Source organism: Harpia harpyja, chromosome 7 (genome assembly GCF_026419915.1).
Source record: "Harpia harpyja isolate bHarHar1 chromosome 7, bHarHar1 primary haplotype, whole genome shotgun sequence".
In the NCBI taxonomy this organism is placed as follows: Eukaryota; Metazoa; Chordata; class Aves; order Accipitriformes; family Accipitridae; genus Harpia; species Harpia harpyja.
The window spans coordinates 27,163,980-27,190,705 of record NC_068946.1 but is presented as its reverse complement, the minus strand read 5'-3'; the positions used below and the strand labels follow the sequence as shown (position 1 = coordinate 27,190,705).

The 26,726-nt window shown below is 43.2% G+C and overlaps 2 protein-coding genes and 2 long non-coding RNA genes across 6 annotated transcripts in view; 2 read left to right on the top strand and 2 right to left on the bottom strand.

Annotated features, from left to right (window-relative positions):
• FAM117B (family with sequence similarity 117 member B) overlaps nt 1-2,925 on the bottom strand; it is a 31,594-nt gene extending 28,669 nt beyond the window's left edge. The window contains exon 1 of the mRNA XM_052793366.1: nt 2,153-2,925. Coding sequence (XP_052649326.1) covers nt 2,153-2,780 — 628 coding nt within the window. The 5' untranslated portion in view covers nt 2,781-2,925. The remainder of the gene's footprint in view (nt 1-2,152) is intronic.
• Nucleotides 2,926-3,237: 312 nt separating this feature from the next.
• Nucleotides 3,238-14,039, top strand: LOC128144486 (uncharacterized). The gene is made up of 2 exons (XR_008236096.1): nt 3,238-3,610; nt 13,319-14,039. It is a non-coding gene; the product is annotated as an uncharacterized LOC128144486 (long non-coding RNA).
• Nucleotides 6,724-9,746, top strand: LOC128144485 (uncharacterized). Its single transcript, XR_008236095.1, has 2 exons — nt 6,724-8,071; nt 8,651-9,746. It is a non-coding gene; the product is annotated as an uncharacterized LOC128144485 (long non-coding RNA).
• A 428-nt stretch (nt 14,040-14,467) lies between the features above and the next one.
• The window catches only part of BMPR2 (bone morphogenetic protein receptor type 2), a 112,696-nt gene continuing 100,437 nt past the window's right edge, over nt 14,468-26,726 (bottom strand). Inside the window, exons 11-14 of one of the 3 annotated variants that reach the window (XM_052793364.1) lie at nt 26,186-26,358; nt 23,812-25,091; nt 22,323-22,400; nt 21,934-22,047 (exon numbers count right to left, since the gene is read on the bottom strand). In XM_052793364.1, coding sequence (XP_052649324.1) covers nt 22,351-22,400; nt 23,812-25,091; nt 26,186-26,358 — 1,503 coding nt within the window. In that variant the 3' untranslated portion in view covers nt 21,934-22,047; nt 22,323-22,350. Of the gene's footprint in view, nt 22,048-22,322; nt 22,401-23,811; nt 25,092-26,185; nt 26,359-26,726 lie in introns of all 3 variants that reach the window. The other 2 variants (XM_052793365.1, XM_052793363.1) reach the window with 2 other exon arrangements.

Below are 26,726 nucleotides of genomic sequence, written 5' to 3'. Positions count from 1 at the left end.
TCATTAGCAAAAATGAAGTTCCACTTCCATGTTCTCAGCTACCACTAAGTTTTCTCATCTAGATGAAGAAAAAATTGAAGTTAACTCTGTCTCTATCAAGCGCTGGACTATACAATACAAATGTTAAGCAATATTAAACAGGTTTATTTTGCATTTTGGGCCAATACAATACAGAAATTTAAACACAAGGAAGCAATTAAACAGACACTACTCTTCTGTTTTCACACATCTTGTAAAAAGCCAGTGAAGTTATCTTAACACAGTAGAGCAATCAAATGACTTGTTTCTTTCTATATGCCAATTCTTAGATCCAGTAAAGAAGTTAGCGTGGTTTCAACAGGCTTCTATGCAACAATCTGAAGATGGTGCAATTTTTCCACCCTAAGTGGTCTGACACATGCCTTTACAAACAGCTTTTGAACCTGGGTCTCAAGGCTAGCCATCCTGTTCCTCATTCTCCAGGCCAGGAGATTGCATCTTGGGCAAGAGTTTCTATAAAGTTCACAGGAAGAAGATAGGATTTTGTGATGCATATAAAGTCTTTCAGATTACTGATTAACAAGAATCTCAAATGAAGAATACACACATTCCTCAATCCAAAGCCTCAGAATATAACCTTAAAAAATCCCACATTACTCGTATCTGGAAAGTGGAAAATCTAATTCAGAACCTAAATGCCTTTGTGACACTGCTCTCTCACACTGCAGGCAAGCAGGCATATGGTAACCTTGAAGGGGCATGTCTGAATAAAAAAAAAAAAAAAGTAAAATTAAGTCACACAGACATTAGCTTAAGTACTGTACCAATTGGTTATGACTGTCAAATTTGGCAGCATCATTCCTCAAGAGCCAGGATAGAAAAAAAGAAAAAACCCAACACAGTAGTCTGCTTATAACCATTATTTTAGAAAGGGGGAGCAACATTAGGAGAAGTAGAAGTGTTAAAGGGAATCACGTCAGTCCTAGATTTCTGCACATACACTTCTGCATATTAGTCAACTTTATTGTGTAGATTCCCACATGCAATTTAATGAAAAAGAGAAGCTGTAAGCTTTGGTATCTCAAAAGTCAGAGATTTGTACAGATTTGAGGACATTAACACAAAGCCTCACTCACGCATTTTTGAGTAAACTTTTATCTCAAGAAGAAAAAGGACTTACATATGTAAGCCTCTATTATCCTCAACCAGATGCCACATATTGCTTAAATTTCAGCGTTCCCAGTAGATATGTTTTAATTATTCAAAAACATTAAAAAGCAGTTTGCTACAAAATGTGTGCCATTCCCACACTATTTTCTGCCTTCACTGTAACACAAGCTTGTCATCACTCAAGTTCACGCATCCTTCTGCAGGGTTCATGTTGAAAGTAACTACTATGAAAGACACTGAATACTTTTTTCCTACATCTCTGTGTAATGCCTACAGTGCTAGCTAATCACAAGCTTGCGGACACTGTTTGGATCAAGAACACGTACCGTCTGGCACGAGACGCACAAAAAGGGGAGAAGATGTGAAGGCTTCACAACAGCCCCCAAACACCAAATTCACCTTAAACTTGTACCGAAGTATCTTAAGTACACCTACACCACTGACTCTCATCTGGAAACCTCTGGTAGTACTCGCAGAAGTGCCACAGGAGCAGCTACAATTCCCCACATGGCGCGCTTGGTATTCTCCGTCCCTCGTCTAAAAGCCAGGAAGCAAGAGAGCAGCAACAAAAGCAACAAGCCCTTCAACACATACACGCTCCACACGTGCTGCCGCCCGCCAGAGAAGGATCACAACGGGCACAAGCCTGGGCACAGCCCCTGTCCCCACCTCTCCCCCGGGAGCACGGCGCGCTCGGAGGCACACCACCGGGCGCAGAGCGCCGCCGGTCCCAGCCCTCCCGCCCCGCAAAGGGCTGGCCGAAACTCGGCCACGCCGAGCCGCCTCGCCCAGCCGCCCGGCAAGTGCCCTTTGCCGCTGGGCCCGGCCGGCCCCCGGCGACCGCTAGGTCCCGGTCCCGTGCCTCCAGACAGCCTGGCCGCCCGCCTCCCCATTCCCCTCAGGCAACGGGGTAGCGGCCGCGCGCGCGCGCACCCCCGCCCCGGTCGTAACGGCCGGGCGGGCAGCAGGTGCGAGGCGCGGGCAGTCTGACAGGAGCGCTCACCTTTGCAGACGGGGGAGCTGGGGCTCTTCCTCTCCGGGGAGCTCCTGCCTCGCTCCGGCGAGTGCCGCCGGTGTCGGACCCTGCCCGCCGCTGTAGCGCTGCCCTCCGGCAGCGGAGGCACAGGAGAAGAGCAAGGCGAGGGCCCGCAGCCCGGCGGCGGCGGGGGAGGAGGCGGCGGTAGGTGGTGGGGTCGCGGGGGGCTCCCCCGCGCCCCGCCGGCACGCGTGGGGCTGCCCCACGAGGAGGCGACGGCGGCGGCCGCTGAGGCGGCGCCGCTTCCCCCTCCCCCCGGCGTCTGCGTGGCCGTGGCGGGGCCGCCGCGCCCGCCGTTGCCGCTGCCGGTGGGCGCCGCGCGCGTGGGGCTGATGCTGCGCGAGGCGGGCGCCGCGCGTGGGAGACCCCCGCCCGGGGCGCTCGCGCCGCCGCCGCCGCTCCTCGTGGGGCTGCCATGTTGCTGCTGTTGCTGCTGCTGCTGCTTGAGCTGGAAGGGCACCGTGGCCCGCATGGGCTGGAGGCGGCTGCTCGCTCCCGCTCCGCCACCCGCCGCCGCCGCCGCCGCCGCGCCCCCCCCTCCCAGGGAGGTGGCCGGAGTCGGGGAGCCGTTGCGCCTCACGCGCTGGTGGGACATTGTCCGTTGGGAGCCCGGGCTCGCGGAAGACCGTCGGTGGCAGGGAAGGAGGGGGAAGGCACGAGACGCGGGCAGGTCTTCGCCGGGGTCCGACGCCTCAGGCGGCGGCCACCGCCACGGCCCCGTCCCCAGCCCGGGGCGACCCGCGCTGCCTCCGCAGCCTCCGTGCACCTCACCAACAATAGTGCCCCGGCCGCCCGCCCCGCCCCCCGCGCCCTCCCATTGGGCGCGTCGCCGCTCGGCTCGCGCAGCTACGGCGCGCCCATTGGCTGCGGAGCGCGCTCCTGAGTGGCCGAGCCTGCGCGGGGAAGGGGGAGGGGGCAGCGCTTAAAGCAACACGCCGCCCCCCCTGCCGCACGCGGCGCGGGGGGCGGGCAGCGGCGCTGCGGGGCCGGGCCGGGCGGGAGGGCGGCCCGGGCCGCAGCTCCGACCCCTGGGAACCCCTGGCCCACGGCGAACCCCGGTGTCCCCGGGGCCAAGGAGGGCCGCGATCCTGCCCCCGAGCGGCCAGGCGGGCGCGGGACGCGCTCGGGGGTCCGTCGGGCCGGCTGCCGCTGCAGCGCCGGGGCCGGGCGCGGTGTCCGCGGTCCCGTGGAAAGCCTGGAAGCCGGCCGGGGTGGCGGCCGCGGCTTACGCCGGTGTCGTGGTTGGAGCCAAAAGCGGCACACCTCCTCTGGGAGCCCGCCCCAAGGAAAGGGCCGTGCGTTAGAAGTAGGGCTGCTCCGGCGTTCTTAGCTCTAAACGCGCCACGCGGGAGGACGAGGGCTCAGCAGCGGTTCATCCAATCGCTGTGCCACCGGCGTAGCATTGCCGGTGATGGCACCAGATAGGTGGGTAATATCCGGGCAGACTTGACCCCCTTTTCCCTTAATTGCTGTGTTTACTCTTCTCCATTAGATCAGTTGCGTCTTCACTGCAGTCTGTTAAAAACACTTGGTAACGGCCGGCATCCTCTTGACCTCATTTATACATTAGAGAAGTGAATACATGCATGAAATGGGCCCTAGTGTTTGGATTATTTAGATGCAAGGTAAACACACTTTAGCACCTTCAAGACATGACGGACTCGAGAAATCTTCTCTCTGTCATTATTGCAAGTGCCTGTTCAGGGCTACCAGAACTCACCCAAATTCTTTCCAATATTGCTCTACAAGTTGCATGTTGCAATTGAATACCATTGCTATGATACAAATGGTGTGACAACAAACTACCATTCTCTCTTTTCTTCAGCTTGGTTGTGCTTGTGTTTGGTTTTTTCTCTCCTTCTTTCTCCTTTGCTCTTTCTGATTGAAGCCTACTTCACTTAAAAAGCCCCAACTTCCCCTTTGAAGAGCTCCATCCTTGTGGCCGACAAGTTTAACAAACCTGAAAAGCAAGACTCTGCACAGGCCCTTCTTAAGGATGCCTGGACACTGGTCTACCTAAAGCCTTGAAGGTTAAAGCTCTTGTCAGAGTCAAGAGCTTTTTATGAGAAATCAGACTGGCAAAAGAGAACAGGACGGATACGTTTCTCCTGATGAGGTTGTTACAAAGTTAGCTGTTGCATTCTGGATTAATTAAATTTCTTTTGAAGGACATTATGCTTGCTCACAGGTACTGTAACTACTGGTAATATGGCCTGCAGGATAGCTGGGTGGGTCAACCAAAACTGGCTACAAGAGGCTGTGCCCAGTCTTGAGAATTATCCTGGGCTACTCCTGGAAGTGCCTATGTCAAGGGAAGGCACCAGAAGCCTGGCAGATCACCATCAGTCCTATTGTATCCCTTTCTTAAAGTGTGCAATTTACTTAAGTCACCTTATAAATTACACACATAGGGCCACTTCCCAGTCCTTTTCTTGTAGCCGTCACAAGCACTGCTGGTACAATGTGGCAAAACATCAAAATCCCAGATAACCCACTTAATTAGTGAAATATCTGGGAGACAGTGCTCTCCTCACCAGGAATGGCTGAGAGGCAGGCAACAGGATGGGCTGTGTACCACCAGCATTGGAGGTGAAGGGATCTCGTAATTCCCTTGGTGACTCCATGTATATATTGAAAAAGAGAACCTGAGCTACATAGTGCTCCACAGGTAAATGCCCAGAAGGTGGAAAACCAGCATCCCAGCATGTCTGAAGAAATAAATGGAACCTGTCTGCTGCTTTGTTGGCAGCCCAGGACAGCGCACAGTTATCCTAAAGCAGGTTAACCTATGCAGCATTTATTTCACTTCTTTGCTGCAATTTTCAGTCAAGAGCAGAAGATGCAATCCTCTTTGTGGTTCTTGCTGCTGTGACAGTACCCACAGCCAGTGCCAGTACAGTTGCTCAGCAGGCTTTCATCCCTTGGACAGCTTACCCTCCCCAGAAATACTGGAATTGTTTGGAAACAGTGTGCCGTAAAGATATTTTTCAGGCATAAAATATTCTGAACACATTCTAATTCCTGTTACTGTTTTGAAGAGGCCAAAAATGAAAGGTATTGATTCATATTTATTTGCATGATGCACGTTATGGAGCCAAGTCACGACTTTGAATGCAGAAGATATCTGTGACAATTATAGTACTTCCCACATTATTGTCACACTGCAAAAATGGCGCTGCTCCACACAGTTGTTATGAGAATATAAAGCAAAGCATTTATGTAGACTGCTCATCAGCAGTTGTATTGCTTTACATGCACTAGACATGAAAGTTCAACATGTAAAGTCATGTAGTGAGACCTAATCAACCACCATGTACTTCATACATTAATTTGTTTAAACTGTAACAAATGTGTTACAACAGGATCTTACTCCTACACCTTATGGAAATAATGGAAACAACTAAAGCAGGATTATGAATTACTTGAAAATAGTTTTGAAACTTTTTTTTTAATTACACAAAAAAAACCCAAAACAAAACCCCAGCCCTGAACAACTTGGATCCAGATCCCCCCAGACTCTCCTTGTAATTCATGCCTCCCAAGCTCTGGGTTTTGTTTCAGCTGTCACACTCCTTACTGCCTTCAGACTTTGCCAAACGCTGTCCAGGCCAACTTTGGACAACACATTTCGTACAGTTTCACGTGGAACCTTTAGGCTGGGGTTTCTTCACATCCGTGATGCTCTTACTCTGGCCATAACACCTAATGGAATGGTTGCCAACAGTGATCCAAAAAATAGGAATGAAACCCATTGTCGTCACAGAGGCTGTGAGCCTTCTACCACTATCCCCTGAACCAGCCTTTTAGTGACCTCAGTCACTTCAGTGACTCCAAACTCACTGGAGTCATGCATGATCCCACCTACACAGGATCCACCTCTGCATCTTCAGCTCCTCTCTACCTGCTATTTTAACCGACCCATTGGCCTGCACAAGCTGAGCAGATACTGGTATGCTCACATACCACGCTGAAGTGCAGCCCCTGGGAGGTGATGAGCACTCCCACCTCCCACCGACTTGGAGGCACTCAGCGCCTAACCAGAGGCCTGCCAAAATGTACTGCTTTGTAGTCATTGCTTGGAGATTAAATCTAGGTATTGCAGACATCCCCTTACATGCAAGGTGTTAGTTCCTTCTTAAAATATGGTGTGTAGTAAAAGCTGCAGATACAAACAAATCAATCCGAACGTTGGAAGCATATCAAGAGTGCCCTCAAAGGCAGACTGATTAAACACACAGAGCTGCATGAACACATCTGCAACCTGCTGAAAACAGGGATGTAAACAAGTCAGGGAAGTGGTCAAAATAGTAACCCTGAATGAAAAGCAGAGAAACAAGGGTCAAAGAGGTTTAACTAAGTTCATAGGCCCAAATCCCACTGTACAGCTATCAAAACAACCAATACGTAGGGAGTTCTGTTGTACTAAGGACTGAAAGTTTATGGTAGAACTGCTCACTGTTCACAGTAATATATATGAAAAATGTTAAAAATAATAGTAATAATAGAAAACCATATGGAAAATGACTGTGCTCCAAATAGCTTCAAATATGTTCTTGTCTTATTCCAAAATTAAGTTAATGCAAAGCAGCACACATAAGGGAGCAATCTACTGCCTGAAATTGTTTTTTTACCTACAGTTGTTGCAAGCAATATTGAAGGTTGAAAGACCAAAGATTCTGGGAGTCTAATCTAAGCATTAGATTATGCCCCAGGATATTTCATTGCATTTCTCATCTCTCCCCTGCAGAGTGAGTTTGGTTTGCTTGTTTATGTGGGTGTTCAACATCAACAGGAGGAAAAGACATTTAAAAAAATAGGACAAATGTAATAGAATTTGCTTCACAAAAAACCTGTAAGATGCTAGTTAATATTCCAGAATATCTGGGGGGATTTGAGGAGGCAAGCAGATTGAAATAAGGTATTAAGATTAAAACAATAAAAAACAACAGATGGGACCTTGTACATAAATCAAACTACATGCGATAAGCAAAAGACAACTTAAAGCAAAATGTGCTCCTGACACATTTTTTGAAGTACAATCTTTAAGAAAAGTTGTCGTATAAATAACATCCTGAGGCTTCAGTGCCTCGCTGATGTTAAGATAACACATTTTTGACAAACAAACCCTGTTCCTCAATGCAACACTTAACTGCATGCTTGAGAGATGTTTCTACTGCGCGTTCATGGCACACATAATTACCTGGGAGAAGTACGAGGTTAATTTCTTTAGCAGCCAGTGCTAAGTTCACGTACATGCGACAGGTTTTTTCCACACATAGAGATCAATTTTCTGAACACGTTAAATGACAGCAGCAACACTAAGCAATAACCTTGTTGTGAGTGTCCAGCTGCTGAAGGAGAGGCGCAACTGGAGTCAAGCTTGGTTCACCAACATGAGCTCTCACCAGCTGAGAGTGACCGGAACTGTTCTTGGGTTCTGTTGAGGGAGGAGAATGAGCAGCAGAAAAGGCATGTTGTCCACCACATTTCTGAATCTTTGGTTTTGGTAACATTAGAGAGAAGTGGCCTAGTTCATTTAAACAAGACACAGTTTAATCTCCCCCGGGTGTCCTGCAAGAAAGATGCTGAATGATAATTTGTACATAATTCTTCCCCTCCAACAATAAAACTTTCCTTCCTTTTAGGAAGCAAGTAATTTTTCTTTAAAATTATCTTCCAAAAACTTTATATTTTTAGCACATATTTACAGAGCTTGCAAATATAATACAGAGATCTGTCTGTATTTGTGTTGTGAATAGAGATGTAACATGTTTCTGTATTTCTATGCTCAGGGCAGTAGAATGGTTATGAACCACAGCAGGAAACTCTTGTTTTACAAACACTAAACACTGATTGCTCCTTCAAGCCATCAGCGCAATTTGTGTTGTGAGTATAATGGAGCTATATACTGTAAAATATTTATTTCAATTGTTGACACTATCAATTAATTTGATAAATGACAATATTTCAATAATGTATATTTTGTTGCCATATTGTAGGATAATAAACATCCTGTATATATGTGATGAATTGGCATATAACTATAGACACTCCTCACTTAAGAGAGCAGAGAGTTCACTCCTTCTGATTCAGGCCTACAATCTTGTTTTGCTTCTGTTTGTTTTTGTAACATTTAGAAAAGCTAAAGAGATTGTGAAAAGCATGTTGGCATGGCTTATTCATGCACCGAGAGGCAGTGACAAAATGATTTTGCTTCTCTCTCCACATACACATACCAGCCCTGTAGTTAAACTAAGTAACTTCAGCAGAGTGTGTGATGAAGTGGGAGCATGGGATTCTCTGATTTGGGAAAATATCTCCTTAGAAAGAATGGGTCAAGCAGTGTTGCGTTCTGAATCCTTCTTGCATTCAGCCACGGGGCGCAGGGGAGCTTTTAACTAGTTTGGTTACATCTCAACCATATGTCAGTTTGTCTCAGTTGTTCCATCCTGTCTTCATGCATAGCACCTCGCATTCAGCCTGACTTTGGGAGAGCCGGAGAGCCATCACTGAGAGAGAGGATGTGACCTTTGAGAAGATGAAGAAAGCAAAGCTAGGCAAAGCCCCAAGCCCCTCTGCTGTTAGCTGCCAAGGCCTCATCCAATGCTCAGCCAGGGTGTCAGGCTCACTCTGCTCGGTGGGAGCATGCAGACATCTCCAGCAGTCATGGTCATGACTAGGCTGATGCCTTCATAGTGACGAGCCTGCAAGTCGTCTCTTATCCTTGGAGCAGAGACCAGTAAATCCTTGGACTAGGTCTACTTTGGAGTCTTTCCAAAGAAGCCTCAACAGCCTGCCCAAAGCAGCAGGTTTGTGCAGCGGGAGTGGAAGGAAAGTGATGCAGACGTCAGACCCTCATGTGTTGCCTGGCTTCCCTGAACATGCTTGCAACCTGCCTGGCAGCTCACAGAAACCCGTTTGCTGCAGGAGAAACCACAGCACGACAGCCACCCTGAACTGCATGCTGGGCTACGCCTGTCTCCCCCAAGGAGAGGGGCAACTGCCTAAGCACACTTGCCTCATGGCTGCATGCTGAGGAAAAACTCCATGTGCAAGAGCTGCTGCTCAGCTCTGCCATACGCCAGCATGGAGCCAGAGGTCTCCCAGCTGGCATCCCACCAGGGGCGGATCATGAACCAACCTGCCCTTCCTCCTGCTTCCCTCCCTCCCTCCCCTAGCAGAGTTCAGTTCCTCTGCCTGCCTCCTGCACCCCAACCTGGAATAGGGGAAGGCTTCCCAAGCCTGCAGCGTGTTGGCTGCTGCTGTTTTGCAACAGAAGAGCCTGTGAGCACTTCCTGTGGCTTGCTGCTATGCTAGGGTCAACACGATGCCCAAATCAAGCCTTTTTGATACTGCTGCTTTCTTCTCTTTGGCTGCAAATACTTCATATTTCACTTACGGTCTCAGTTCATGGCTTATGTAAGCAGATGAGGACTTCTGCTTGCCTGTGCCTTAAAAGCACATTTCTATCCCTCACGATCACAGGGCAAAGCTCAAACACATGATTTACTTGCATTCTGGTTTTCTAGAAGCTAACAATAAATAAAATTATCCTGCTTAATAGTGATTTTAAGCCAGCTGTTTCTGAGGCCTGATTCAGAATTTTTAATGGTCCTGCAGGAAAATTCTTGGCATGCCAACAGAAATGCAGGTTCCCAATAAATACTTTCCACCTCAGCAGAGATCCAGTAAGGCCTCCCTCCTGCAGGAGATTCTCTGGCTACCCATACACGCCTTGGCTGCCCCAGTAAAACTGATGTGTGCAGCAGCAACACCTACCTCATGGACTAGAGACAGACCTACAACTTGCTACAATGATTTGTGTCAGATCTGATTTTTTAACTAATCGAGAGACCTGGAGGTGCTAGAATTTACTCTTTACAACATACCTGCAGGGCTCAATTATTACCTTTCCAATAAGAGGAAAAGGGGAGGGGGGGAAAGAGGGAGAAAGGGAGAAAGATTGAGAAAACAGGTATAATTTCAATATTACAGCAGACTGGTAAAATACCAGTCACTGCAAAAAACACAGCCTAACCATCAGTAACAAAACCAGGAAGAGAACACAAACTAACCTCACTTCTTATGCACACAGTTGCATGCGCATAAAAGTACCTTATGAAAACCATTCTTTCTGGTCATTCTGATTAGGAAATCTGATAGCCTGTGGCATGAACTTCTCGCAAACAAAGGCTGCACTAAGTGATAGAGGAAAGCAAAAAATCCTGTACCATTCCTAGGAGCTGCTTGCAGGCCTGTTGCAAGCAGTGACACTAGTGAAATGAGCCCTATAACCTCTGTAGCCTCTTTATCACAATGCCCTACACTATCCTTTCCTGTCAGCACTTGGCATGAACAACGAAGAAATAGGGCCAAAGACAAATGCTGAGTCCTACTGTGTTGCTGACGCCTGAAACAAATATCTCTAGCCTCCCTTCATGCTCTTTCCCCTTCCTCAAATCCACCTCATGCACCTGAGATGCTGCCCACTGGCTTTTGCCCATCATCTGCCCAAACCATGCCTGCTCTGTGCCGAGTGTACGTCCTCATTCTCAAAAGGTGCTTGGACCATGATAGAGGGTCTTGGGAAGCTCCTGTCCTTCCCATCAGGAATTGAAATGCACCTGGATCAGGTGTTTCCAACCTTCCTCAATATTTGCATCCTTAACATTTTTCCAGTGCCCATGCAAGCCCCATCTAGAAACGCTGTTTGCTCAGACACTGCATAGTAAACACAGACTTGCTTTCCTTAATCATCTTCCACAGACCAGCTGTCCTCAGGCAGGGCTATTTGTTGTCTTTGTAAAAGAGGCATGAGTGATCCCCAAAGCATGACTTTGGCTCAGATCACCGTTTGTGGATTTCTCACAGACTTTCCCCCTGGTACTGAGAGCTGAAAGAAGATCCCCTGACATAAAAGCAGAAGACCCGAGCGTGCCATTTAAATTCTAGGAATCAAAACATTTCAACTCCTCGTTGGATGGAGAATGACAACCTTTCAGGCTAACATGAAAAGCTGAATTTATACAGATACAAATGTTTTGGTGCAGTCGAATTTTCCTGCCTGTGGAAAATTAACCTTCTTATCCAATAGAACGTGCTTTGGGTCATAGCAGTGAGCAGATGTCTATAATCTCCTGCACGTGGAGAATTTCCATAACATCAGAATTAGCAAGAAGTAAATGGGGAGAAAAACCCTGAATGGAAACAAATGGAAGACTGACGTGGCTGTGTTCCACAAAGTACATTCTGCAGCTGCATCGCTGCTCTGGAACAAAGGGGAATATAATTATTGTTGTTTTACTTTCATTTCTCATTAGCAAAGCAAAAGCCGAATAAAAGTGGTTGTTATTTCTGCAGGAGAGAGCTGGCCAAGGTGAGTATATGAGGTCACGCAGGGAAATCTACGAGGAGACAATTTCTTAAGCCTAAGTAGCTCACGCACCCAGTAAAAAACGTATTAGTAAAATTCACCAGTAACACTTTCGTTATTGCAGAGCTGAGTCAAGGCTTCTCAGATGCCCTGAGGATAAGACTCAGCCACACCTGCCGGGGTAGGGCAGGACTTGGCCGCTCTTGCTGTCGGCAAGGAGTGATAATTGCTGGGGGGGGGACGGGACCATCTACTTCTTTTGTCACAGCTGCCCCCCCCCCACCCCCGCTCCCAGCCCTCCATCCAGAGCACTAGTGAAGGTGCAACGGGCGTGCAGGAACCCTTGTTATTTCTGTGTTGATCAGGTCAGCATCCCTCCCCAGCTTGCTGTAACGCTCCCACCACTTTCTCCCCCACTCCCGAGGCAGAGCTGCCTCGCAGGGCATGGCGGCAGGGAACAGGCCTGTTGTGTTTCCTCAGGGAAACGAGAGCTTCACACAGTTCCTGGCGCTCCTGGCATCCCTGACCCCCACTGACTCTCCCTGGCTACAGCCTCCTGGGAAATCTCTGGACACAAAGAGCTTTGCAGGCCTGTCCTTAAAGCCCCACATGTAGGTAATAAGACGTGGCTAGCCAGCCTCTCTTTCCTGCGAGCTGGTGTTGGTCAGCCATCTTGAGCCAATAGCAAGCCACTGCACGTAAGCACAGTGCTCTCTTTCAGGGAGGGACCTTTTCCTTGTCAATAACTCTCCTAGTCTCCTAATCTTTTTCTGAGGCAGAAACCCCCAAGGTGGCTGCAGATCGAGCCTGGAACAGAGTCTGCCTCCTGCTTGCAGGGGAAGCAAGGCTTGTCATGCTCCCTCCCCGTAGCCAGGGGTTTCTATCTAGGTTGATTTGTGGGGCTGAGGTGATGTGCAATACAGGCAGGTGCTCAACCATACACTACTTGCCTTGGTTTGTTGCTTCTTCCTTATTTATGACAGCAAGAAATGAAGCTACTCACTCTGCCTCCCTTCTGTCTTTGCATTTTGGAGGCAGTTCTTTGGCCACAGAGGTGTAAGACTTGCACCACTTTCTTATTTGCTTGCAAAAATCATTACTGTGGATAGAGAAAAATAAATTAACAAGAATTAAGTAAGGAGAGATACAAACAACTAAGCAACTGAGGTGCAGGATGGATCCCACCAAACCGCGTATAATAAAGTGCTGGAAGCAGTGAGGTCCCATAGTACAGTGTTTGGTGCTTTAAGGTGCAAGATGTGTGTTGCAGCACTGTAGGGTCTGGGATGCTCATGCTACGGAGTTGATGCTAATGTGGAACCCCTTCCCAAGGCCAAAGCAAACCCAGGAACAGTGGGAGCGAAACTGAAGAAAAGGGGAGTTCACCACTCTGGTGACACGGCATTGAGTTTAGTTGCACTTTGTGTAAGACTTTGCCTCAAAGCCATGGTGACCATTGCCCAAGTGAGCTTGCAGTGTGGTGGTAGCCTGACGCCAGCCAGCACTGCTCAGTTTGTGCTCCAGAAAGAGAACTGAGGAGAACTGAGTTCCCTCCACGTGCACAGGCAGAATGGCTGCCTCAGAGCTCAGCTAGCGTTTGCATGGCTAGAAAGGGAAAGAAAGATGGGGCTTGTTTCTTGTTTAAAGGGAAGATTTAGTATTTAGTAATTTCCTTCTGGTCAGGAAAGGAAGGTGAATTAGTGGGGGCGATACTCAGTTCTCGGGACCATTTTGCATTCATTTCCCTCTGTTCTCCACAGGGACAAGCACCCATGTCCTAAAGCCTCAGCATCTTGCTGCCTGCCGTAGCAGCAACCAGGCCACGGAACACTAACTCCGTCACACTTACCAATAGTCACACAGGAGATGAGAAAGCCAAGATCAAATGAACAGCGTCACCTGTGTATGGGTACAGCTTATCTACCATTTGTATGGTGGCAATTCCAGTTAATGGCTCAGCTTGAATTTCCCCACAAGCATGACTGCAAGAAGGGAAACTAGAGGAAGAGCTCTTCACTGCAAAGTAAAAAAATCCCAGACAGCTCCTTTAAAATGAAGTTCTTGCATCAGGAGTTGAAAAACACCAGGAAGCAAAACAAAGCAGACTGCAGTGAAGACCCGTCTCTTCCCAGCACCTTACCGTCAGGAGGCATAGCAGGCAAACTCCTGGGTCAGGCCAGTCAGTGGGGGAAATTTGCAGGGTCCTTCTACTGACTTAATCCATCTCTTCTAGTTCTGTCAGACAGGACAGCAGCTCTGGGCTGGGAAAGCTCCTGCTTGTAAGAATGCCATGACATTTTCTCCTCATGGGGAGGGGAAAGAGTGCAATAGTTTGTGTGGGAAGGACAGGGGGTTGCTATTTTAATTATCCCACCTGCAAAGGTATGTTGCTTGCTGTGTTCCTCCCACATGGCTGGCTGCAATCAATCCTGTGCTCTACTCAAATGCAGCCCAACCAAAAGTGAAGGAGAAAAGCATTTAGTTTAATGCCTCTGTTTTCTTTTTTTTCTTTTGTTTTTCTGCATTTAAACACTTAACAGACAAGGTGTGACAACAGGCCATGTAAGGCCTACTGCTTTGAAACACCTACAAAATGGTGTTTAGTTGCCAATACAAGCAGCTTAACTGGCTGACCAGTGCGAATGGGCAAAAAAAGCAAGCAGAGGTACTGCATTAATGTAGCAACAGCAAGCCCTAATTATTTCACATTATTATCTGATAACAGTGCAGTGTGCAATCTGTCACATGCCTAAGGTGTCTGAAAGTCCTATTCAGCCCTCAGTAATGAAGTATTTCCTTATCCTTTAACCAACAAAACACAGCTACAACAGGGGTTTTCCTCTCATTCCTGGGAGCACATCTTATTACTCATGGCCAATAATATATGAAAAACCCACAAAAGACTGTGCTTTTTATCATTAATATGATCTTTAATAAATGGAATAATGCACCATTTTACAGCAAGCCTTTTCTTTTAGACCTAAAGAATAGCCTATTAAATGTTCTTATCCAATGTCTCTGTATCAATACAATCTCTTTATTTAGGTTCATATATAACAAAGCAATTCTTACAAGTATTCATAGAAAACTCTGTAGTGGCTTTAACAATGTCAGCTTTCATAGTGGCATCCACAGATGATTAAAAACCAAAAATTAGCTTTTTATTTCATACTCACACTGTTCCATGAAACACAACTTATACAGCATAGCAAGGGTATTGGGCAGCTTATACAAAAGAAATAACTGAAAGCAATTATTTATAAATTCATACATGATATTTCCTCAGTCATTTGAGAGAAAAACCAAAAATACCCGTTAACAAAAGGGTTCTGATGAGACTCCATATTCTAGGGTTTCTCCCCCTCTTCCCCAGAAAAGCTCGCTCAGAAAGTAATGCTCTCTTTACAGTCTTTTGTAAGGAAAATGGCAGTTTCACATCTCCTTATTTCAGCTTCTACAGAAGACCAAACCCTAGAAATCAGTCTTCGCCACGTTCATTTTCCTCTTATACTGCATTCAGGGGGAAAATAATCAACAGTGATTGTAAAATATTATTCCAGCTTATATAAATGTGAATAGAGCACACCTTCCTCTAGAGACAAAAAGCAGACAAGAAACATTACATACAAACCTTTTTAAATACATTTCAACAGCGTGAAAGAGAGAGAAGAGTCACAAATCAGGAAATTCAAAAGTGACAAACAAAAGTCAGCTATAACTTGGACTTGCCTGTTTCTTTGTTCTTGTGACTTTTTACAAACTACAGAAACATTAACTATTTTCTTTCCTTTTGAATAAACAAGATTGAAGTGTGATACTTCATGATACAGTTCTGAAGCACAAAAAAAGTGAATCAAGTGCTCTAGAAATAAACCTCACACATTTTTGCTCTGTCTTAAAAACAAGTGAATGGGCTAAAAAAATTGACTTTTGTCAGACCTCGAAACTAGGAAGTTATAAAGGCTAATTATTTCTGCTTTAAAATAGTTACCAGGCAAGATGCTATGCCCCTGATAGATGTACGCTCCTGTAACATAACTGCAGAAGCCTGCAAGAGCTTTGAAGAAATCCTTCCTTACTGTGACACTTACTGTGTCTGTTGAAGCATGACGTATGCATTGAAGTTAACCAACTGAATGACTTGCAAATTTACGCAACTGCTGATCAATAGGCTTTTAAAAATATCTGACAATTACATTATAAATTAACATAACTCCGACTAGTTCCTGCTTATTATGCACATACATGTATTAAACCACAGTGAAATTAATAGAAATGGCCATAAAAATTAATGCAGATTAGTAACGCACCACAGCAGCCACTAAATCAGACCTGCATGAAGCCCAGATCAACATTAAAGGGCTTTGGTGTAAATGAGGATTTATCTTGAAACCTTCCACTCCCACTCCCACTGGTGCAGTTCTGCTTCCTGACAATAACCACAGCTGCACTGGTACTGACCTAGCCTGACAGCCTGAACCGAGGCATCAGCTAACACCCCTCAAGACATCAGTAGCCAGGGTTTGCCCATGTGCTCCCGCATTCCACCTTAGCTTTCCCAGGGCTAATCCTCCCAAGAAATTTTTAAAACCACTGCCAGCAGAACCCAACCCTCCTTTGCTCATAACCAATGGCAGACTCCTTTGATTTCAACAGCATTTGGCTCAAGCACTAGCCGATTAGATGTTGATTTCCTCAGATACACTTCTGCCAAACATAACTCCCATTGTGATTCGCAGGAGTGCCTAATCTGTTATCTGCAGAAGTGAAAGTTCTGCTACCAATTTTAGTCGGTACAGAAGAAACCTCAAAATGAGGAATCTGATTTGTTACTATGTCACATCAAAACTGAACCTACTGGGGTGGGGCACGGGTGGGATCAAAAAAAGGGATGTACTTCTACAGCTACAGTTTTATATAACAATATAGAAGCCTAAAATGTAATTGGATTTAATGGACTAGAATGCTGCGTTTAAATGGCAACCACAGACATAGCTATAGCTACTACATAAAAAAGCCTTGTAAAAATTATCAGGTATTAAGTATTCTGGTTATTTTTTGATCTCTTTTTGAGAGGTACCTTAAATTACTCAGCTTCAGATAAATTTTGTCATCTGCATTCCCAGCTTTCTCTCCCTCTCTCTCTCTCTCATAAATCCATTCCACCTAAACAATCAGTGACAAATCTGTCATGGGAGATCTTGCACTACTGGACTATATGTCACAGTCTGATCCCAATTTTACTGGGATGCACTAAAGACAACTTAAAAATGGCATATGAAAAAGAACGTTATACTTGCTACCAGTGCTACCATCTGATGCTGTAACTCACAGAATTTAATGCTGGAACTCACGCACAACATACATATGCATCTAAATACATACAGAGTTTACATAAAAAAATATGTATTTGGCTTCACTGCAATATGTATAGCTTTTTCACTGAAGAAAGGCTTGAAGCTGAACAAAAAATAAGCAGCACATTAAAAAAAGGAGGTTAATGTATTTACCTGTTAAAACAGGTAGTGGGAGACCAGACAAAAAAATTCAAATAATCCAAATTTATGCAAAATACTAAGTCATCCGGTCTATAATCCAACTTTCATAGACTAATCAATCCTTTTTTTTTTTTTTTTCTTTGATAAGCTGCTCCAAATTTTCCAATTAGACATCAGGTCACGTATACGCTACTGTGCTCAGCAACTATTATTTTTATGACTTAAAAACGGCCTGTTTCAGCAATGGGAACTGCCATCATTTTTATACAAGTAAAAATTACAGCATAATTAATTTCTCCTGTATTGACTAAATACTTGAATTTTAAAATTCTCCCTAATTAGCCTGGAACTTTCCATAATAATGTTTCAATGGCAGAATGGCTATGATCTTTTGAGTATTTTTCATGAAAGAAAATTATAATCTTAACAGAGACTTAGTAACATTAGTGAACTATTTTTTTTTACCATTTAAAAAAGGAGTATCATTGGATCAAAACACACTGAACACTGAAACTATGGCATATACAATGTATACACATATATTTTTTTAAGTAACAATTCATTATTATTAAATTTGGCCCAATAATCTATTCCATACCAATACAGAACTTCCTTATTCTCCTTTCTGAGGCAGGTAGGATTAAAGATTTCTTTTAGAGAAAGTTGACAGGTGGGAAGATACATACTTTCTAAACATATTTACAAGGTAGGGGTTTTTTTGTTGTTTGTTTCCTGAAACCTGCCAGCATCCATGCATTGGTTTTTGTCCCCAGTGTACTGAGAAAATGAAACTGTGTTGCCTTTGAAAATTAGGTAATTTTCTATATGGAAACAAGACACAAATGAAAGGCAGTAAGAAAGCAAAACACAAACAGAAGTGTTCTTTGTTTCTGAGAATATTCTAATGATGACAATATCAATTGGTTTTCTTTTAGATAAGGAATTCCTTTACTTTTAGCTGTGCAATTTAAGTGCATCATGGAGTTTCAAGAAAGGCATTTTTAATACTAATTGTTTAGCACATGAAGCTATAGAGCATTATAAGCAAATTCAGGGGAAGTGTTGCAGATAATCTCACTTGTAAATATCAGTTTTAGAAGAAAATCAATCTATGAGGCATGTCTGTTCAAATGGTTAGAATTCACATTCTAAATACCATGTTATGTTGGTGAGTACCTCTATTATAAGAAACAGAAAAAGAGACAATGCATTAACCTAAGCAACTCTTCTGGCTTCTACTAGCACATAATTTTCTAAAACCAGAAAGATTTTGGATTTTGGCTTATATATACAAACATCACAAATGTTTGCTCTAACATTTTACTTGAATTATACATTATAAATTACCATAGCAAATATTCTACTGTTGCCTATTTGACAGTGGTACAATTCATAGGTATTTACACTATCATTCTATTTTCATTTTGCTATATTTATCTTGTCTGTAATATACATGAGAAACTGAGAGAAAATTATCAACTTTCATCCTTTTCTCTTAAAAAAAACAAACAAACACAAAAAGCCCCATAAAGAAATAAAACACATTTGTTTCCCCTGATTATAGTACATTTATCAACCATCCATGTGTCTGATCTGTAGAATTCTCTCTCTTACATGTATTTTGTTTGGTTAAGAAGGATTCCCCATGGTATGAGATACAATTCAATATCATTTAATTTACAGAGAAAGTATTCTGTGGAAATTGGATTATGTGCTATGAGCAAAAAAGGGGCATTGCTAAATTAAGCATTAAAACCAAACTGCTAATCTGATCTCATCTAGCTGTGCAGAATTACAGTATTTTGGTACCTACTTAAGAGTTTGTTTTGACTGACCTTTAAAAATAGTTTTTCTCTATTTAATCTATAGGGTATTTTGTGATAAAGTTCGTAATTCCATCATGTTACAAATTATATTTATCCATGGTAGATTACAAAGCCAGTACTTTCTACTAATTATAATTCATCCCAAAAGCCTTCCGGCAAGTGATAGAAATAGATAAAGGAAAATAAACCATCATGTTTGCTTTAAGAATGTTTAAGTAAAACTGCAGAACATTTTCATCTGGTATTAAAATGATTTTGATTACATTGAGCATAAAAAAGTTGGATTTCTTACAAAGGATTGGCCTGAAAAGAAAGGCTAGAAGACGGGTGCAAATCTTTCTTAGTAGAAAGAAGCAGTAGTTAGAGCAAATAACTTTTCTCTCTCCAGAGTGTTTCAAGTTAGGTAAGTGTCCTAAATATGCTTTTTTCAGCCCACATTCTGAAACGCTGATGGATGATACATGCAAGGCAAAGCAAAAAGTCACTGGGAAAGGAGTGAAGAATCTTCAGTATGCATGATACAGCGATCATCACAAAACAACATACCGTACTTCAAATGGAGACTCAAAGAAGGCCAAAAGAGAAGAAAACCACAGCCAGCATTATGAACAGAATGCCAAAAATTCTGATTCAGGTCTTGAAACCCAGCTGAGCAACTGGCAGGTTTTCAACATCTGGGATGCAAGATTGCAGCAGATGGGAAGCCAGAGAGTGAATTAAAAGTAAAACCAGAGAAAGGCTGGTTTTTTGAAGAAAGTAAATATAACTGTATATTTATACAGGTGGGTAGCAGAATTACGCCTTAGAGACGAAAGGTACTTCTTGAACTGGTGCTTAAAGAACACAGGGAGCCCAAAATGTGTCTCATGGCTTGTATTTCTACAACTACATTTAATCAAAGCCTGGATTTGTAGAGTTATCTCTTGGAGATACCTAGGAGAATCTAAGAAACATTAAGAAGCATTACAAGAGAAAATCATAGCGATCAAGCATAAACAAGGGAGTTTGGGAAACAGCAAGAATCAGATGCAGCGAGGCATATATTATGCTAGTTGTATCACCAGATACAGAAGAACAGGGTTGGCAAAGTTTACCTCAGGGGGAAAAAATAATATAACAGCAAGGAAACAAATGAGCTTGAAAGCACAGAGCATCTGTTTTAGTCAGCTGAAAGGAGACAGGCTGGGGAAGGCAATTGTTTGCTGCCAGTATCCTGCCACAGGAGTTTGGCAGGCTGACTGAAGAGATTTTTCTTTCTTTGAACATCACCAGTTTTCAGATAAAGTGATAAAACTTTACTCAGTCCCAAAGACTGACATGTGTTGTATCTTTGTTTATCTAAATAGTTTTTACTGAAGTGTTTTCAATCAGAAAGAATATTTCTCAGCTGGAAGGATATTTCTTAGGCATCCTGACCAATAATGAAATTGATTTTCTTTCAGCAGACAGTAAAAACAATCATTCCAAAGAAAGGTAAAGTTTACTTGAGACGGTGAAAAAACAATTTATCTCAATAGACATTACATTCACGTTCACTGATGCCTAAAATCAATGTGCATACAAACTGAAAGAAGGGTCTAAGCAGAGGGGGGAAAAAAAAAACCAAACAAACCAACCCTCCCCCGCAAACACTCATAACCATGAATTTTAAAAGCATGCAATAAATTTTAACAAGATGAATGAGGGGCTCTAAAAACTCTGAAGGGAGGACGAGTTTCAACTCAGCAATAACAGTCAATTAGGATGCACTACTTGCATAAGTAATCAGACTGATTTTACCCCAGACTGTCTGCAGAGGTAAATCAGGAAAGATTTGTGACTCATCACAAAACTGTTTTGTGCCCAATAAGATTCATGATTTTTCCTCTGTATAAATAAAGTATGTTTGCAGTCTATCTTCACTAGACCTTTTAAGTATGACAGTTATTAAGATTTCTGAATAAAATGTATGTTTCAATGTACGTCATTAGTGATCTAAACAAGGTTTTACATAAATACAGGGGGTGAAACTGCACACAAAATAAAATGAGAAAAAATGGCTGACTGTTTCCTTGCATTTGTTCAATGTTTTGTTACTCAGAACTTCACAGGCTGGCATCTACTACTATAAAGGAAACATATTTTGATTTAGAAGGATGAAAGGAAAGGTACTGAGCTCAGTTGTTTTTTTTTTGTTGTTCCTTTTTAAAAGCCCCTTCAAGTTGGGGAAAATTCGTGCATTGTCACCTCAGAGCACAATGCGATATAGGCAGCTGCTCCAAGCTGGCTATGGTGTGCAAAGTTCACTGTCATGACCGGCTGACTGCTCAACTGTCAGGGAAAAATTAACAAATACAAAAAGGGGAACATGTGGCAGTTTTAGAAACACACTGTTCAATAAAGCATACTGTGAACTATAGACTATTGCACATTTCAACATGACACAAGAAAAATAGGGGGTTCAAAAGAGAATACACTTTGTAACATAGAAATATACAGACTAGCTTGTGCACAGAAATCAAAACATGGTTACAAGACACCACTGTAGTCAAACCTGTCTTATAGTCTGCTTATGATCTTAGTGACCTTAAGAAACTGGTCCAAACTGATTATCAGTGATACTTTTTTTTGTTACTTTTTTTAAAAAAATATTTTGAGACCACATTTTTGATACACATATATATATTCCGTGGTCAAAACAGACAGACTTAACTTTAGCGATACTAAATAAAAGTGCAAAAACGTTCAAAAAATAAAACAAAATAAAAAAATATGGAAGCATAAGCTAAAAATTTTCTGCATAGCTGAAATCTATTTAAAGCGAGTCCTTGGTAGGGGTTGCTGAGAGGAGGAGAAAGCAGTTTTTTAAAATGTCTTCTGCATGTTCGTTTCAAATAATGCAAAAAAAAGGTCATTTGTCGGCTTTTAAAGTATTTCACAGGCAGTTCACTCCTGCGTCCTTAGATACCATTGTGGTGGCAGTGCCTCCTTCCGCAAGGTAAACAGCAGTGCTGGATTTGGAGTGGACTGCCCGGTCACTGCCATTATTGTTGACCTCGCAGTGCAGTGGCTCAGTGGAGATGACCCACGTTGAAGGACGCCACCGCTTAAGGGAGTACGGAGTTTTCACACGTTTCTTGATCTTTTCTCCTGAGCCTGATTTGCCATCCTGTGAGGAGTCACCTACTGAAGAAAAAACCAACAACAAAACAAACAAACAAAAACCCACAAACAAAAAACAAAAACAAAGTAGAAAACAGTATTATGAGGAAGGTAAGATTAGACTGGAGTCCAGGGTTGTTACTCATGCAAAACAGAACAAAAGAACAAAATCTTATCACACAAAAGCAACTATGTGGCAGAGGCATGACAGGTAGATCAACTACACTAGCTGCCACTAAAACAAGGGGTGAGATTCTGTTCTCTGTCAGAAATTACTTCAGTGAAGTAATTTGTGTTACCTTGAATGCACATTGGCAAACAGCAGAATCAGCATTTGACATTTGAGGGGCTTTTGCAATCATAGTATCTTATATTACCTGTAATGGGAGGTACAAAAAAATGTCGCTACTACAGGACAGCTAAGACTAAACTTTTAATAGCATAATTAAATCATAGGTCCCCTAATCCTACTTAACCTGGCAAAGCATTTCACCTGAAGACAAAATGGTCCATTCTCTGTTAAGATCTTAAGTCAGGATTTGGGATGTTGGGTTGCAAAACTCGCAAAATCAAGTTTAACAAGGATAAAATTTCAGCAGCAGGAATCTGATTGTTAAAAAAAATTTCACTTTATACAACCTTCAAACCCTTTCTTTTAACTTAACCTTCAATTGAAGAGAGTTACTGCAATAGAGTTTTTTCTTTACCTCAGTAAGATTTCAACTCAAGTCAACATGTTAAGACAAAAATTAAGGTTTCCTACTTAAAAGGAAGGCTTAAACATTCCACTGCCGAATATTCATCTAAATTTCTTGAAAGATCTGTTCTGTTTTGTTTCTAAACCTTTTCTTTCCAAACATGCCTGGCACCCCAGACTATTTCACTAGTATCACAGCGCCTGTCTAAACATAGTCAGACGTTTGCAAGCACCTTTCAAAGACAGCAGTGCGTTCTGGAAATACATTCTCTTAAAAATGCACACTAGGAGGACTTTCCAACAGCTCCAACAGGCCCAAAGTCAAACTCAGAGGATGTACCCAATTTAACTGTAACTACATGATTACATTCTCACTGTAAAAAGGAGAGCCCCATTGTAACCTCTTAGATCTTTGGCCATAAAACTTTTAAGGCAGTTATTCTGAAGGATTCTATTAAAATCAATTCCTTCTCTAACTACTTTGATTAATTTTTAATATGTACATGGTAAACTGACAAAGGATTGCTATAATTGTTGGAGCTCAGATAGCAAAATAGAGAATGCCTGACCCTCTGTCTAGGCTGGGCTAATACAGTAAAATCAGTTGCTTTAAAAGTAATGAAGCATATAAGTAGTTATAATAAATTATTTTAATCCATGCATCTTAGAGCCAGCTACTCTTAAGAGAATGAGGAAAAATAAGGAAAAGAAGGTATAATGTGCCCCTGAAGGAAGAAACAGGAAGCTTTTTCAATACACTTTGCAGCTGCCAAGATAGGTGCCTTGCAAGGAATAATGAAAGTTAGAAATTACTCCCTTCCTAGAGTCAGAGTAGACAGGTTATAAAAGGACAGATTTATTCCATGTATGTGGAAGGAAGATAGTGACCTAACATGTGCTGGAGTTGATGGAGACAGGACTTTATCACGAAGATTGAAATTGTGCTGATAGAAATTAAATTTATATGGGATTTAGCAAGCATGCTTTGGGGAGGGACAGGAGAGACAGCATTATTTTCTATTCAAGCAGATATACGTAGTTATCAAGTAAAAAAGTGTCAGGGAAACTGTTCAAGTCCTGCAGGCACTTACACTGCATACTACTGCTATCCAAACTATTTGTGGCTGATAGATCCAGCGAATTAGGCCTCTGTGCTCTTCTAGTCTGGGTCTGCCCAGGATTTCTCACCACATTCTGGATACTGACTGTAGCTGTGTCTTGCCCTGGACACGGATTACTGTTGTTGTTATTGGCATTTGTTCGGCCATTATCCAGTGGTCGCTCTCTCCTGTCTACTAGGCGGTCCAGAACACCTTCATCATGGCCAACCTGCTGCTCCCGCCTCAACAAGGGTTCGTGCTCATCAGGGCTTGAATTAATATTCAGCCGACTATCCTCTCCACTGAACTGGTTCTGAAGCATTTCCTGGGCCCTCTGCGCTACCGAACTGGTTGTCTGGCCAGACGGCACTGTGCCATTGGTGTATTGGGTTGTGCCAGCATGAGAGTTTATGCTGTGGCTTCTCCCAGCCACTCCATTCATGGTAACTGTCACAACATGAGGTTCTGCAGCATTGATAGTGTTCATCTTCGCAACGCCTGTTTCCACTTGCTTCAAGTTTGATTTGTGCTTGCCACCAAATTTTAACCGTGGCTCCTTTGTTGAATTTTTGGTGTTTAGGGGGAGGCTAGTAGGCCTCTTCGGAAGGTTCTGTTGCTTGGGTAGAGGATAGACCTGAGCAGATGGGACATCTGGAATCAAACATGCTTGACCATTGCCAGCCTGTGTGAAGTCCTGTTGTCCTGTCACCTCTACTGCAAGTTTTATCAGTGGATAAAGCAAGCTGGAACTAGTGCTGCTGAGTGGATCTGGCCCGCTAAACTGCTTAAGTGAATGTTCCATCAGATTCTCATCAGAGCTTTCTTTCAGGTTCTTATCCACTTCTTTTGGATCCAATTTATTTGTCTCTAAGTCCTCCTCTGTTAGCTGCAGACAAACAGGGGTGGGCCCACCTGGCTGCATGACATTTGTAGTATGTAAGTTTGTTTCATCCGAATAAGGCATTTCGGATATGGTGGTCATGCCAGTGCTAGGAGTGAGGCCAGTTGTATTGGTGGTAGTAGTATTGGTGGACAAACTGGTGACACTTGTCTCAGGACTAGGGATGCGAGCTTGCGCTTGTTGCCGCTCATAGTTAATGGAGTTTCTATTCTTTTCCCCTGAAGTCAATGGTGTAGTGGACATCGAATGTTCGGAAGAAATGTTCTTCACTATGCTGTCAGTGTGGTGGATTGAATCTTCAATGTAGGAAGAAGAAGAGTAATCTGGATATGGCCTTATCTTTGATACACGCCTATGATGCGACAGATTCCTTCAAGAAAAAATAAGTGATATTAAGATCATATATATAAAAATCACCTCATATTATAAAGCCTCTCATTTAAGAGAGCTGAATGTCTTTCTGTTTCTTTTCATGCATAAACTAAGGACAGATACAGTACAAACTAAGATCTTTCAGTAACATCCTTGAAAAATCCTGGGTAGCAGAAAATTGATTTTACTAGGACAGCAATTCTGTCATGGATGTTATTTATACAACTAAGTCTGATAACAGTAATTTTCTTCTATTTGTCCAATACGCTGTTTGTCCAGGTCACTGCTAAGGTACTGCTCTAGTTGCAGAGAAGTAATGCTGAAGGAGGGCAACAAGAATGCAACACACAAGACAGAGAAAGTGATGCTAGGAAAAAGTCACAAGGTCCTAAACCATGAAAAATCTATTATTTTAACAATTTAGGTATTCTACGATTTGAACATAATTTTTTTCATGACAATAAACACTGCCATATACAGCAACATTATTCTTCTCTCAAATCCAGATCTCTAGTGTATACTATTAAGCATTGATGTCAGTTCTGCAAATTCTCACTCCCTCTGGATCATATGTAAGCAGAGAATGTGCAGCACTTCTCTCCCTGGGTCAGAATAACAATGACAAATGATGGCCCTGCAGTTCTTTAACTGAAAAGCTACAGGTTTGAGTCTCTGTGATTTCCTGAACTCTCATTGCCTGCAAATTCACAGTTTTTAGCAGAACACTTTGAACGGAAGTTTTATGCATCATTTAGCAAGAGTCCTTAAAGACAATTCATAGTCACTTCCTAACTTTGCAAGCCTGTTAAGACAGTTTGCCTAAGTTCAGTTTAAAAGGCCCCTCTGTATGAAGTACAGTTGTTTACATAAAAGGTGCCTGAATACTGGGGACACATAGGAGATCTTAAGAACACAAGCAATCAGGATCATGTCATACAATACCCATATGCAGACCAGCTCACGTAACACACACCCGCTTCATGGGTGCAGAAATGTTAAGCTAGCAGCGTGATCTGGCTTCCTTCCTGGAGTGAGCTGAGCATTGCATTGGGCATTTGCTGCTGACTAAACCCAAATGTTTTCTCTTCTTACCGCTCATTTTGCATGGCAGTTGACATAGGGTTGACCGTTGGACTAACTGATTTATTTCTCTCCCAAATCATCATGAGTTCTGCCATCCTTTCCTCAGCACACTGGGCTGTTAGTCGAGCTTCAGCATCTTGATCCCAACAGTCTTCAATTGTTTCTTTAAGTGACCTCACAGCCTGTGAGGAGACAAACAAAACCCCTTTATCTTAAATTATTTTCCTTTTATATTTGTGCTTCTAATTTACTGGTTTATGACAGCATTCTGTATGCATGAAAATGGTCACAAACTGGTGAGAAAGAGACACGGAAGATATACAGTTTCATTCAAAGCTAGTTTGCCCTAATAACAGCAATATACAGGACTAATATCATCATACCTCACACAAACACCAATTGGGAAGACAATTACTTAGGAAAAGCTACATTCACCAATGTCCATACAACCTTCAGCTAGCCCTCTCTGATGTATGCATGCTCAGCTCACTCTCCCTGCTTTATGAAGGCCGAGTACTAAGGACTGATGATACTCTGGAAATGCTGTCAT